At 40.5% G+C, this 15,653-nt stretch overlaps 1 protein-coding gene across 1 annotated transcript in view; it reads left to right on the top strand.

Moving 5' to 3' along the window:
• LOC124860326 (protocadherin Fat 4) overlaps positions 1-15,653 on the top strand; it is a 142,668-nt gene that overhangs the window by 107,381 nt on the left and 19,634 nt on the right. Inside the window, exons 9-11 of the mRNA XM_047353546.1 lie at positions 77-4,426; positions 9,026-9,130; positions 9,447-9,754. Coding sequence (XP_047209502.1) covers positions 77-4,426; positions 9,026-9,130; positions 9,447-9,754 — 4,763 coding nt within the window. The remainder of the gene's footprint in view (positions 1-76; positions 4,427-9,025; positions 9,131-9,446; positions 9,755-15,653) is intronic.

Below are 15,653 nucleotides of genomic sequence, written 5' to 3'. Positions count from 1 at the left end.
GATGTATTCTCTTCTTATAGGATTTCATTCATTTGGTGGGGTCAGAAATATATAATTTTCTCATTTTTGTCTTTAGGGTCTCTGGTTTTTGCGGTTACCGTCACTGATGAGGATTCCGGTTCTAATGCCCAACTTCATTACTCTCTCATGGGTCGCAACTCAGAGAAGTTCAAGATCGACCCAGTAAGGGGCGCCATCACTGCCAATGAGAGGCTGTCTGGAAGTTCAGAAGTTACGCTTACAGTTCGCGTAAAGGATGGTGGAGCTAACCCGAGAACAGATACAACCACTGTGACAGTGCGATTTGTTACTGGAGGAAACTTCCCCGTTATCAAGCTGAAGGAGCGGGCATTTATTTTTCCAGAGAATCAGCCCACCAACCACATTGTCACAACAGTGATGGGGTCTTCTATGAGGGGTGGACCATTGTCCTACTACATAGCAAGTGGCAACCTCGATTACGCCTTTCACATAGATCAGCTCTCAGGCGAGTTATCCATCAGACATCCGCTGGATTATGAGCAAATTTCCAAGTACGTTCTCTGGATTGAAGCCAGAGATCAGGGTTTCCCCCCTTATTCTTCCTATGAGAAAATAGAAATAACTGTTCTGGATGTGAATGACAACCATCCAGTCTTTGATAAGGACCCGTTTCATGCTGAGATACTGGAGAACCTTTTACCCGAGCGCGTCTTGATGGTCACCGCTGTTGATCTGGACAGTGGTACCAATGGACAGCTAGAATACGCCATAACTGATGGCAACAAGGAGAACAGTTTTAGTATCAACCGAGCCACTGGTGAGATACGATCCACCAGGCCGCTGGACCGAGATACAGTGGCTCTTTACACTCTAAAAGTGAAAGCCACTGATCGAGGTTCACCACAGAAAAACACAGCAGTTGAGGTGCTAATTAACGTTTTGGATGTAAATGATAATGCACCCAGGTTTTCCAAGATATTTAGTGCAACAGTGGCTGAAAATGCACCCGTTGGCTTCACGGTTACCAGAGTCACCACCACTGATGAGGATGCTGGTTCAAACGCCATTAGCCGCTACTCTGTTACAGATAGTAGCCTTCCATTCAGTATTAATCCAAACACAGGGGACATAACCATCAGCAGGCCACTTAACAGAGAAGACACAGATCACTACATCGTTAAAGTGTCTGCTCGTGACTCTGGCTGGACAGTAAGCACTGACGTAACGATATTTATAACAGACATTAATGACAACGCCCCCAGATTCAGCCGTCCGTCTTATTATTTGGACTACCCGGAGCTCACAGAGGTGGGTTCTCTGGTCACGCAGGTCTTTGCCACAGATCCAGACGAGGGCATCAATGGCAAAATTTTCTATTTTATCCGATCCCAGTCAGAGTACTTTAGAATCAACGCCAGCTCTGGAGAGGTGTTTATCAAACAGCAGTTAAAGTATCAGAACTTGACTGGAGCTGGCAGCCTGAATATAAACCGGCACAGCTTCATTGTGACAGCCTCAGACCGAGCAGTGAAGCCTTTAATGAGCGAAACAACAGTGATTGTAAACATCGTAGACAGCAATGATAATCCTCCTGAATTCGATTCGACCAGTTACTTCACTCCTGTCACTAAAAGTGTGAAAGTCGGCACCAGACTGATAAAAATCACAGCTTATGATAAGAAAGATTTTGGCCTTAACTCTGAGGTTGAGTACCTGATAGCAGGAGGAAACAGCTCTAGTAAATTCAAACTAGACAAAATGAATGGGTGGATTACAGTTGGTGCTTCCCTCATGTCTGAAGTAAATAAGATTTTCCACATTGACATCATTGCGAGGGACAAGGGAAACCCTCCTTTGTCTGCACAAACAACAGCCAGGATTGTAGTGACAGAAGAAAACCATCACACACCAGAGTTCTCACAAAGCCAAATCTCAGCCACTGTACCTGAAAGCCTCGCTGTGGGAACAGCAATCAGAACTTTGTCTGCCAGAGACAAAGATAAAGAAATGAACGGCCTTATCACTTACAGTATAACCTCAGGCAATGAAAAGGGTTTGTTTGCACTCAATAGTAAAACTGGAGTGTTATCCTTAGCTCATTCTTTAGATTATGAAGAGCAGCAACAACATAAACTAAGAGTTGCAGCTTCTGATGGTGGATGGATTGCAAAAACAAGCTATGTCTCAGTCACAGTACAAGTGACTGATGTAAACGACAACCCTCCTGTTTTCGATCCCGATGAGTACTTTCCCTCTGTGCAGGAGAACGTTCCCAGTGGCACCACTGTGCTCAAAATGAATGCCACAGACCAGGATTCAGGAATAAATGCAGTCATGGCGTATGTGATTCAGTCTTCAGACAGCGACCTCTTTGTTATCGACCCAAACACAGGGACCATCACCACCCAAGGCTTCTTGGACTATGAGGCAAAGCAGGTCTACCATTTAACAGTTAAAGCTTTCAATGTCCCTGATGAGGAGCGCTGCAGCTTCGCCAACATCAATATCCAGCTAAAGGGAGCTAATGAATACGTTCCCCGCTTCGTTTCCAAACAGTACTACTTTGAGATCTCAGAAGCTGCTCCAAGAGGCACAGTTGTCGGGGAAGTGTTTGCAAGTGATCGGGACCAAGGAGAAGATGGAGTGGTTTACTATCTTATTTTTGGAAGGAGCAGAAAGAAAGGCTTTGGCATCAACAAGAAAAATGGTCAGATTTATGTCACAGGTACTCTGGACCGTGAGAAAGAAGAGAAGATTTCTCTAAAGGTCTTGGCAAAGAACGCGGGAAGCATCCTTGGGGCAGATATTGATGAAGTGTTTGTTAATATCACTATTCTTGATGCCAATGATCCACCTGTTTTTACCCAAGACCTGTACGACGTGCAGGTCAGTGAAGGTCTGTCCCCAAGGGGGCTTGTCACCTTTGTAAGTGCTGAGGATTCAGACTCTGTCCCCAGTTGGAGCAGGTTTTCTTACTCCATTGCTCCTGAATTTAATAAAAATGTGTTTACAATAAATCCAAAAACAGGGCAGGTGTCTGTGGCTGCACAGCTGGACAGAGAAACAACTCCTGTTTATAATCTGACGGTTTTAGCTGTCGATACAGGCACTCCTCCAGCCACCGGGAGTGCCACCATCATTGTGAATCTGGAAGACATCAATGACAACGGTCCAACACTTACAACCACCTATGCTGAGGTGATGGAGAATCAAAGGGCTGGCTCTTCAGTTACAACCCTAACAGCCTCAGACCCAGATCTACCCCCCAACCAGGGCCCTTTCTTGTACAGCCTTCTAAGTTCCGGCTCTGCCAACAGCTACTTCAGCCTCAGCTCAGCTGGCATCCTAACCACCAGCCGGGAGATTGACAGAGAGCAGATGAGTGACTTCTACCTGTATGTGGTGATCAAAGACTCTGGTGTGCCTCAGATGTCCTCCACTGGAACCATTCATGTTAAGATAAACGATCAGAATGACAACCCTTCAGAGTCACGGTCCATGGAAATCTATGTCCACTACTTTGGAAACATCTTTCCTGGAGGTTCTTTGGGGGACGTCAGACCACAAGATCCTGACATCCATGATCGGTTCCACTGCTCCCTTATCCCTCCATCATCTGGTCTGTTTACTATCCCCACAGGAACATGCAACCTCAACTCTAAGGCCCGCTCAACAGACGGAACGTTTGAACTAACCATTCGCAGCAGTGATGGCGTCCACGGATCTGTCAGTAATACAGCCAAAGTTTTCTTTATGGGCTTCAACAATGCCACTGTGGACAACAGCATCCTTATCAGACTGCATTCTGATGGAGTCAAAAGCTTTCTCACCAATCACTACCTCAGCTTCTTACGCATTGCCAACTCTCAGCTTGCAGGACTAGGCACAGGGGTGCTGCTTTATGGAGCGTTTGAGCTCAACAATCAGACTTTCCTGATGGCAGCTGTGAAAAGGGGCCACGGACAATATGTGAACCCCAGTGGCGTGGCCACATTCTTCCAAAGTATCAAAGACATTTTATACAGACAGAGTGGGGTGCAAATAGATGCAGTGGACCATGATCCATGCACGCATAAGCCATGCCAGAACGGAGGCAGCTGCAAGCGGCGTCTCAGTGTCGGGCCTGAAATGAAGACAGAAGAAAGTGTCCCTGTGATCCTTGTTTCCAACCACCCCTTGCAGCCGTATGCCTGCAGCTGCAGGCCGGGATACACAGGAGCCCTGTGTGAGATGGACATCGACGAGTGCCAGCCATCGCCTTGCCACAATGGTGGCACCTGCCACAATCTGGTGGGGGGGTTTTCCTGCACCTGTCCTGAGGGCTTCACCGGGATGGCCTGTGAGAGGGATGTCAACGAATGCCTTTCCAATCCCTGCAAGAATGGGGCTCTGTGCCAGAACTTCCCTGGCGGTTTCAACTGTCTCTGCAAGTCCGGGTTTGCAGGTACTACATACACAGAGGTCTCTTGTTATGTCTTTTCAAACTGTTTTATACAGCACCTAACAAAAGTATTCACACCCTTTGAATGTTTTCACATTTTTGTTTTTATGTTGAAACCACATACCTCAATATATTTTTTCAGGATTTTGTGTGATAGTCCCACATAGATTGTGCATAATTGTGAAGTGAAAGAAAAACAATTACAGATAAAACCCAGAAAAGTGAGACATTTAATCCCCTGTTTAATCTGATACCCAGTAAAAAAAATACACAGGAGCTAATTCTGAAATCATTTGAAACAAAGTTTATCAATATTTTGTCAGAGTATATTAGTGGGATGCTTTTCTTCAACGGATCAAATTCTATTTGAGAATCTCCCTAAAGTCTTGAAACTTGATGGTAACAGGCATTCTCCATGCAAACTGACTGAGCATGAGCTGTTTTGCAAAGAATAGACAGAAAAATTTCCTTTTGTAGATGTGCAAAACTGGGTGAGGGATATCACAAAAGACTTGAAGCTGTATTTGCAGCATAAGGTAGTTCTTTAAGTGTTGACTCAAGCAGACTAAATGCAAATGTATGCCACACATAATGTTTTTGTTAAATAAAAATTTTCTTTTCATATTTCAAACATATAAGCACATTTTAATTATGTGATGAATAAACCATGTTTGTCAATAATTCATTAGTTATATTGAATAAAATACAATTCTATCTCGTCTTGTCGAAATAGGAGCAGGAGGAAATAAAAAAAGGTATAATATTTTTGGCCTTGAAAATTATACACGTTTTGTGGTTCTATCATAAAAATCTAATAAAATAGATCAAACATTGTGGTATTAACACAGTGTGAAAAAGGTCTAAAAGGTGTGAATACTTTTGAAAGTCCTATAATGTATGGTCACACACACTGAAAGTATTTACTTCTGAATGTTTCCATTCAACGTTGTGGCCTCTGTGTTTGAGCAAATAAACAAGTTTGGTTTTTCATTTTCTTGTTGTGGGGTATCAGCTGTAATGGATATCGGCCTGCAGTGTTTGCTTTAATAAAAAAGGATGATACAAAGCTGACCTTCGTCAGATATCCAGTCTTCACCACGCATACAGTTGACTAGTGTTCCATTTCCCTTTGTGCCTTCATGCACATGCAGTTCTGACCACACACAGACACAAGGATTTCTGCCCTGAATGTATTACACACAGATTTCCTCATCATGGATTTCTTATTTGGCTGCGTTTTGAGTTATTTGACGAATGAGCAGCTTTATGAAAGATCCAATCAGGCCTCCTAATTTGGAAATGTAATGAACACAGTGCATTATTGGCCTGGATTAAAGGGGAGTGTATTTTAAGTGGAAATTGTTTGAACAGCCATTTGGATCCTGTGTGATGTTTAACCTCTGGCTGCAGCATCTGAAAGACATTTTGAAGGCATGCTACACAGGGCAATTTGCCTGAAGTGAAGTCATTACTGTCCCTTTTTATTATGATGATAAAAAATGGTCACAAATCTTAAGGTTTATCAAGATGAACTACCATCATGCAGAAATCAACCCCATGACCTACAGTAGTTTTTGTGCCCTCCCTTTGAACTTCCTGTTCTCCACAACTGGATTTTGGCAGCTAAATCCATCTCCATTAAGCAACACGTCTCAGGATTTACAGCATAAAATTTACTCCCAGAGTTCACTGTCAGTTTGTTTTTTTTGTACCCTGTGCCACTCATCATTTCTGTCTGTTGTTTTTATTATTGCTGTCACATTCCTTATCAAGATGTTAAACCTTTGCTTGCATATGTGGTAGCCATCCATGTACATTTGAGCCATTTGTCTGCCTGCACTGCAATAAAAAGATTTTTTAAAAAAACAGCCTGCAGAAAGTTAGGAACTAATTATTCTCATTGAATTGGCCAAGTCAATGAGATCATTTGGTTTTTCCTAATTAAGTTTGTTGTTTATGAAATTATGTCATCTCGCACTATTTAAATTCCACCAAAACAGGTGAAATTTAGCCACAGTAAAAAGAAGGTACATCCTCTGTTCGGAGAAGGGGTTTACTAAACAGAGCATTTTAAAAAGTCCTGACCTTTAAATCTAACCTTGTGTTGTACAAAATCACAACATCTTTTCACATTGTCATTATCGGACAACGATGAAGCTAACATGGGAAAGCTATAAGTGGGAAAACTAAGTACAGCCTTGCTACTTCCAAGGGCAAAAGTAACGGTGATGTGTTGCTGATCAAATGTGCTCGAAGAATTGATCATTATCAATCTGAACACTTGCCAGAAATGCTTTTCACATTATGAATGTGAAAAACATGTATATCGTCTATTTGCTGGTTTGGAGCACATGTTCACACAATGCCAGGACAGAAAGACATCGGCAATGACCATGGAGAAGCAACTGTTTCTTCGCATCAGTCTAGGTTGGATTAAAAGGTCATTTTGAAATTGTTTGGAGTCCATCATTTTACAATGTTAACTAGTAACTAGTGTCATTCACTAGTGAAAAATATTTCAGGAGAGTTAACAGTCTTTATAGGAGTGGATGTCACAGCAAATACAAATCAAAGACAGACTCAGAAAATTTGCAGAAAATGGCTTCACCTCAGATTCTACAGGCCTATATATATGTATATATACAGTACAGACCAAAAGTTTGGACACACCTTCTCATTCAAAGAGTTTTCTTTATTTTCTATGAATATTGTAGCTTCACACTGAAGGCATCAAAACTATGAATTAACACATGTGGAATTATATACTGAACAAAAATGTGTGAAACAAGTGACAATATGTCTTATATTCTAGGTTCTTCAAAGTAGCCACCTTTTGCTTTGATTACTGCTCCACACACTCTTGGCATTCTGTTGATGAGCTTCAAGAGGTAGTCACCTGAAATGGTTTTCCAACAGTCTTGAAAGAGTTCCCAGAGATGCTTAGCACTTGTTGACCCTTTTGCCTTCCCTCTGTGGTCCAGCTCACCCCAAACCATCTCGATTGGGTTCAGGTCCGGTGACTGTGGAGGCCAGTTCATCTGGCGCAGCACCCCATCACTCTCCTTCTTGGTCAAATAGCCCTTACACAGCCTGGAGGTGTGTTTGGGGTCATTGTCCTGTTGAAAAATAAATGATGGTCCAACTAAACGCAAACCGGATGGAATAGCATGCCGCTGCAAGATGTTGTGGTAGCCATGCTGGTTCAGTATGCCTTCGATTTTGAATAAATCCCCAACAGTGTCACCAGCAAAGCACCCCCACACCATCACACCTCCTCCTCCATGCTTCACGGTGAGAACCATGCATGTAGAGTCCATCCGTTCACCTTTTCTGTGCCGCACAAAGACACGGTGGTTGGAACCAAAGATCTCAAACTTGGACTCATCAGACCAAAGCAAAGATTTCCAATGGTCTAATGTCCATTCCTTGTGTTCTTTAGCCCAAACAAGTCTCTTCTGCTTGTTGCCTGTCCTCAGCAGTGGTTTCCTAGCAGCTATTTTACCATGAAGGCCTGATTCACACAGTCTCCCCTTAACAGTTGTTCTAGAGATGTGTCTACTGCTAGAACTCTGTGTGGCATTGACCTGTTCTCTAATCTGAGCTGCTGTTAACCTGCGATTTCTGAGGCTGGTGACTCGGATTAACTTATCGTCTGCAGCAGAGGTGACTCTTGGTCTTCCTTTCCTGGGGCGGTCCTCATGTGAGCCAGTTTCTTCGTAGCGCTTGATGGTTTTTGCGACTGCACTTGGGGACACTTTCAAAGTTTTCCCAATTGTTTTGACTGACTGATCTTAATTTCTTAAAGTAATGATGGCCACTCGTTTTTCTTTACGTGGCTGCTTTTTTCTTGCCATAATACAAATTCTGACAGTCTATTCAGTAGGACTATCAGCTGTGTACTGTATCCACCTCCTGCACAACACAACTGATGGTCCCAACCCCATTTAAAAGGCTTGAAATCCCACTTATTAAACCTGACAGGGCACACCTGTGAAGTGAAAACCATTTCAGGTGACTACCTCTTGAAGCTCATCCACAGAATGCCAAGAGTGTGCCGAGCAGAAATCAAAGCAAAAGGTGGCTACTTTAAAGAACCTAGAATATAAGACATATTTTCAGTTGTTTCACACTTTTGTGTTCAGTATATAATTCCACGTGTTAATTCTCAAACCCATGACGGGTGCGTTGAAGACTGTAGCCACATGGAGAACATGCTTTACCCCTGCACCATGGCCGTGCCCAGAAAAACTCATATTTTGTGTAGGAAATTAGAAATGTTAGTCTAAAATGCATAGTGCCATATCTGGACAAAGTAAAACATGGCATATTAGCATAGCTTTTCCAGTTTGGCTTCATCCTTGTTTTATAAAAAAATACCTTAGGGATTTTTATGATGCCCTTATAATTAAACCATAGACTTGAAGGAGGATGCATTTTCTTTTACTTTCCCATGACTGTAGATACCACGTTAAAGGTTGACTAAATGCTGAAAAATCTTGCAGAGCGGTTCTCAGCTATGATGGCCTGCATGAATCAGTCCTGAGCATTTTTAATCTGTTGTCCACCCCATCCATTTTAATTTGTGTTGTTTTGTGAACTCAGGCAAAACGTGTGATTCCATCATCAATCACTGTGAGTGTAACCCTTGTTTTAATGGCGGCTCCTGTCAGAATCGGTTGGATGGATATTACTGTCACTGTCCGTTTGGTAAGTAATGAAAGGAAACTTTCAGGAAGACTTGGTAAAAACAAAAGTAGGATAAATATTTTTTAAGGAAAAACTCATTCTCAAACCCCAATTTCTTACACGAATGCTGCCACAATCTTCATTTTTCAGGCTCTGTATTTTTGTTGTTATTAAATGTCAAAACTCCGGGTGAAAAATAGACATACGTCATGGCAAGACTGTCTTACAAAATGATGATTTGCTTGATTCAGTGGAAACATAATAGTCTGTAAATTTCACTTTTATCTGTAGATATTTTCATTTGGAACCGATCATCTCTGGTGTGTTTGTTCCTCAGGTGTTTTTGGCAAACACTGCGAACTGAACAGCTATGGTTTTGAGGAGCTCTCCTACATGGAGTTTCCCTCTCTAGATCCCAACAATAACTACATCTACATCAAGTTTGCCACCTTGATGAGCAACGCGCTGCTGATGTACAACCACGACAATCAGACGGGCGACAAGGCAGAGTTCCTGGCTTTGGAGATCTTTGAGGGCAGGATGCGTTTTTCCTTTAACCTCGGCAGTGGGACCTACAAACTGATGACTATGATCAAAGTTTCAGACGGCCAGTTCCACACAGTCATTGCCAGGAGAGCTGGGATGGTAAGAGCCATTTCTTACAACAGGTTTATGATCATTTTTAGTTTCATGGATCCAGTCTCCAAAGGAGTGAAGAAATTAAAACAACTACATCAACAGCCCTTATGTTGAACTTTTACTACTTAAAACTGCGCTCATATTTGGCTTAAGTCTCCTTAGATGATAATTAAAACCTCAGACCATTGATAGCTCAGCTTATAGTTTTTATAGGCTGTAATTACACGTTATTGGTTGTTGAGATTTACGATGCAGGATCCAGAACGGCCCTGAAATATGAAAATGTGCTTTTAATAAATCTCCTCCATGCCAACGGCACAGTGGCAAGGAGAGGGGGAAAAAGTCCGAGCAGGTTCTGTCAGATCTCTCCTAATGTTCCGCTTCTGCTGGACCTCAGATCTGTCGTTTCCCGTAGTGCAGTGGGGTTTCATAGGAAGCTGGTAAAATCGTTAAATTGTCAGTTTTGAAATCTTGCAGAGTGATGGGGTGGAAAGGAATACAGCACATATTGAAGTCTGTGAGTCTGTGAAAATTTAGGTGTTTGTTCTCTTAAAGAGTGAGTGAGAAATGTCAGTGTTGTAACTCCAGTTCCCTCAAGGGCTGCAAAGCGAACCTGATGGCCGTGTTTGCAGAAGTTGATGTGGGCCATTTCTGTGGTCAGGCATCAGGTCAGTTCCCAGTTCCTGTTCAGGACTTATGATCTCAAAAACAGGCAGAAACCACAGATGTCTCATTGAAGTCTCAGAGTGATCAGAGCACAGAGGTCATATATATAGTGTTGAAATCACTTCTATTAGCATCATGTTTGGATGTAGATTAGTTGTCGAATTCTCATTAAATGCATAAAATAATAATTCTATTTGGGGCTAAATTAGGTCTGTTGAATTTTCTTTTTAATGGTGCATCAGGGGATTCATTTCTGGCATCAAGGCAGACTGAAGCCGTGTGACTGAAACAGTTTCCACTTTTCATATTTGCCATGGTAAATTTTCCAAGATTATAACCAGCAGAACATAAATTGACCATCTAAAATGTAGTTCTCATGCTGTTAAAAAATGTTTTTGGTTGTCTATTAAACTCATCATCTCAAACGCCTCACAGCTGACCTCAGGCAAAGTAAATCTCCTAATACTAAAAAGGTTAACTCTTAGCCAGAAGTTCGTGTTCCCTTTGAATGATCTGATCTGTCTGTTTATTTTTCCAAATCATTATTCTAAATAAGTGTGGACTTTTATGTATGAACATATCAGTCGCCTTTTCCCTCTTTTACAAAACACTTATCAAGCCAGATCTAAACAATCTTTTGCTACCCTCGAATTGGTGTTATTAACCTACCACCAAGTCTATTATCAGTTAATGGTTGTTTTCTTCCATTGCTCATCACATCATTTGCCTGTAACACTGATTTTTTTCTTTGTTATAAATTCAAATTCAAAAGTTTTTTTTCCTGATTATTTCCAATTCAAGTTTTATCAGAACCTTCCAATAAATAAGTTAAGACTTTCGTGAAGCATTTGCAATGATGAATGTAACAGGAAGTTATTTTATTTTGAAAAACATAAACTGTCTTTGTAATGACGCCAGTTCAACTACCTATTAAAATCCTTCGGAGAGAAGTAGGAAAATACCAGGTGAAGTATGGATGAAAAAACACACGCTGATTAATTGATCGTAAAGGACAGAAACAAGTTGGTACAAGTCAGGACAGTTTGTTTTACATTCAGAAGTAAACCTAAAATCTTCTTTGAAGGTAGTTTGAAAATGTAGTATGACAGTTTAGTTTTGGGTTCTGTTAAAAAGCATCAGCAACAAGCATTTAATTAAGTGTATAAATTGTCCTAATACCAGGCGCAAAGCAGATGTAGAACAGCAAAGGCAGAGTGCAACACTTTGTCAAATTTGTCAGGGGAAAAACAATACAACTTTATCAGCACTTTCTTCAAATGGGTGTCAACAGAACACAAGAAAACATGCTTCATGTTTTTATCTTGCATTTGCATTGAATTTTGTTTTCCTTCTCTGTAGAGCTTTACTGAGTCTATGTGTGTGACAGAGATTAGTGTGTATGTTCACCCTGCAGGGTCACGCTCAGCTGGATGATTTGTGTCAGAGATCCGGGCCGGTGTGGTCCGTGTTTACTTAAACTTCAGGAGAGGTGGAGCGTGATTGCTCCAGTTTTTCAACACTTTCACACACTTTTCCGGACAGTTTCCTCACCGGCACATTTCTTTTCTTCCTCCAGGGTTCATTCCCCACATCAGATCGCAGAAACAACAACACACATATGGGCACATGCTTTACTGCCACTGATGGAAAAACAGGAAACTGTCAGGAAACAGAAAAACGTTTGGCATTTCTGTGCCACACTTATCAAATGTATGAATCAAAAAGTATTTGGTCTACATGCATTGTAGAGGACTGAACATGCAGAATGAAAGACAGAAATAGGAGTAGAATAAATCATTAGTTAATAAAACCTGAAGTCTAACTATTGAAATAGGGTGTCAATAAAACAAATAACTAAACTATCAAATACTTAGCTTTTATTGTGACTATTGGGAAAAGTATTCGCTAAACCCTCCAAATCATTGAATTCGGGTGTTCCAATCACTTCCATGTCCACAGGTAAATAAAATCCAGCCCCGAGGCATGACGACTGCTTCTAAAAACATTTCTGAAAGAATGAGCTGCTCTCAGGAGTTCAGTGATAGGATGCCCCCTCTGAGACGAATCCAGTCGTGAAATTTCCTTGGAACTAAATATCCCACAGTCGACTGTTAGCAGTATATTAGCGAAGTGTTTGCAACTCAGCCACAAAGTGGTAGGTCATGGAGAATTATAGTGGGTTCAGCAGATGCTGAGGCATATAGTGCGTGAAGGTCACTAAATGTCTGTTAAGTAAATAGCTACAGACCTTCAAATGTCACGTAGCCTTCAGAATAGCTCAGAAACACTGCGTTGAAAGCTTCATGGGTTTTTTTACAGCTGATCAGCTTCATCCATGATGTGGAGCTGTTTTTCCAAATTTTGCCTCAACTTCCTTCTAGAGAAAGGAAATCTTAATGCTTTAATATACCAATGTATGTTGGACAACATCTTAAGGATGGACCCTTACTGTTCCAACACTGCACCAGTACACAAAGCAAGGTCCAGAGAAAATACTTTGACAATATATAAGTTCATGTCAAAGCTGTTATTTTCCTTACCAAATCACATATTGTTTTTCTCTGGTTCTTTGGGATATTTATTAGGGGTGAGACTTTATAATACTTCTAAGAAAACGGAAAAGCATAATTGTCTTACTTTATTTGTTTTGCAAAAATTAAGTGAAGATTTAACCATTCACAAACGGTGTATTAAGCAATCTGTCATCACTGTGGAATAATTCAGTCCAGGTTTAACTTCTCTAAGTATTGCAGTTTTCAAGCAGGTCCCAATCTGAAATGGCCCTAATGTCAAAAATACTCATTAAACCACATTTTTCAATTTTTACACAAAAAAATGAAGGTTTCACAGATAAATTTATAAATATTCAGTTAAGCTTTGATCAGTCTAAGCATTCAGATGTTGAACGACAGCTGATCAAATGCTCTTAGAATTCCTTAAAAAGCTGTGAAATATCCCTTTAGCTAAGCTTCAAATTGGAAGCCATGAATCACATGCTAACCTGTTTAACATGAAGCAAAGCAAAGAAATATTGTCCTTTTTTTGTTTGTTGCAAATAAAATAAATGTTCAGTGCATTATTATTTGTATCACAAAAAAAATTGTCAGCAGTTGTAAACTGATGAAGTTCAATCTGGTCAGTATAAATAGGTTCAGATTATAAAATAAAAGCTAACATAAGTGCATTTTACAGTTATGTTTTCTTACAATGACTAGTTAGCATTTTTGTCTCTCTGGAACTGTTTTTGGTACCCAAAATGCTGCCGCTCAAACAAACAATAAAAAACTTGGAGGGGCTTTCTCAAAGTTTGCAAAAAATAAGTCACGCTAACTGCAACTAAATAGTTGCTTCAGGAGTTCCTGTCAATAAGGAATATTGTGATGTTTGATATTGTGAATTTGTGTCACACTTCTGGTCCTCAATATACAGCTTTTTAGAAAATATCCTCCACTGCGTTGTCTGTTTTAAGGAGAGTGAGACTCAATCTTGAAAAAGTCTGCTAAATATTGCATCCTTGCATTCCTTTGGCATTGTGATATTGCAAATTGATATTTGATATAATTGATATTGCAATTTGATATAATGTGCAGCATGTGGTAAGACTTTTCTATAAAGGTGTTTGACACATATCCAATTGGAAAGAGGCACTAGTGCATGCCTAGGACTTACTCAACAGATTATATCACTTGGCTGGCAAAGCATCGGCTAAACTCCAAATAAGTAAATTAGATTGCTGTAGGAGGTCTGGGGATCTCGACTAAAGCTGTTGCCTTGACAATCTGGCATCAGAAGAGTGGTGGAAGATGGACTACCAGCCTCTGGCTTAGGGTTAGTCAGTCTTACCTACTGCAGCACCGTCCATCCATCCATCCATCCATACATACATACATCCAATCAGGTCACAGCCAGGTCATTTTGTCTTCAACGTGTCAGTAGTGCATTTGTTTGCCGGTATTTATTGTTAATGTATTTAAGTTTAGGCCAAATTGGTGACTAAACTGTGTTTTTTTAATGACAAATTTACCTTTTTGTAGGAAAAGCTCCTCACCTTCTGTTGTTGAGCTCAAATGATGCTCTTAGATTTTTCTCCCAGCAGCACTTCTGCTTCTCATCTAACTGCCTAACTAAAATAAACCGCTTCTGTCAGCAATCAGACGGTGTATTTTAATAACATATAGCTCTGAAGTCATTTGGATCTTCTCACCTTACTCTTTACAAGACATAAAATAATCACTGTCCAAAAATGTTAACAGCTGTTTAAGTAACATGAAATGTGCCTAGTTATTTTTTCTAAACTTAGTTACAATAAAGGAGGGAATAAATCTGCTTGTTGTAGGACTGAATATTTTGATTATTTGTAAAAATAATGAAGGTACATGGGCACCAAGGAATTCTTTCATCTAATCAGTTAACATCAGAGTATGTTCTGCATCCATCCTGTTAGCTGCACCTTATAAATCCTGTAGAGGTTAGCAGGGGGTCCTGGACCTCGTCCCAGATGTCTCCGGGTGAGAGGAGAGCTACTCCCAGAACAGACAATCTGTCCATCAGTGGGCTAAAAGAGACAGACAGATCACCATGCATTCTCAGGCTAACTCCTACAGCCAATTAAAAACTCCACTTAATCTTAACATGCATGTTGTTGGACTGGAGGCAGAAATCTACCCGCATAAGAACATACAAACCAAAGCTTAGTGAATATAAATCTAAAAACGTCTTACAGGGTGGACACAGGGTGGAGTGAACACTCCAAATTTAAAACAGTTACATTGCAAACCATGGTAATTCTGATTTTATGATTACTTTCTCAGTTTTTTTTTTAAGGGCATCACTAGATGTGTGTTTAAATATATTTTGTTTTCAGAAAATGAAAATTCAGCCAGATCACTGTAGTTAATAGTATTCCCCTAAGAGATGAATTGTTTAGATAAATCATATGTTAAAGGTGGAAAAAACCTTTAAATAGTTTTTCATAGTGCCATTTTTTTGCCAAAATATCCTAACATTTTAAAAGGATTGTGTGCAGATTTTATCTCTACTCAATCTGCAGAAAAAAATCTCATGAAATAAGCTGGGTAACTAAACCAGTAGAGCGGCTGGCTATAGCTGGCAAAAGATGTGCTGTATTTAGTAAATACAGTACATTGTTCACTGTTCTTTGAAAGCCTCAGACATTTGTATCAGAACATTAGTGAACACACTAAACAAACATCACAGAGACTATGGAACACAGCAGACA

Source organism: Girardinichthys multiradiatus, chromosome 23, assembly GCF_021462225.1.
Source record: "Girardinichthys multiradiatus isolate DD_20200921_A chromosome 23, DD_fGirMul_XY1, whole genome shotgun sequence".
Classification (NCBI taxonomy): Eukaryota; Metazoa; Chordata; class Actinopteri; order Cyprinodontiformes; family Goodeidae; genus Girardinichthys; species Girardinichthys multiradiatus.
This window is presented reverse-complemented; position numbering and strand designations above follow the sequence as displayed.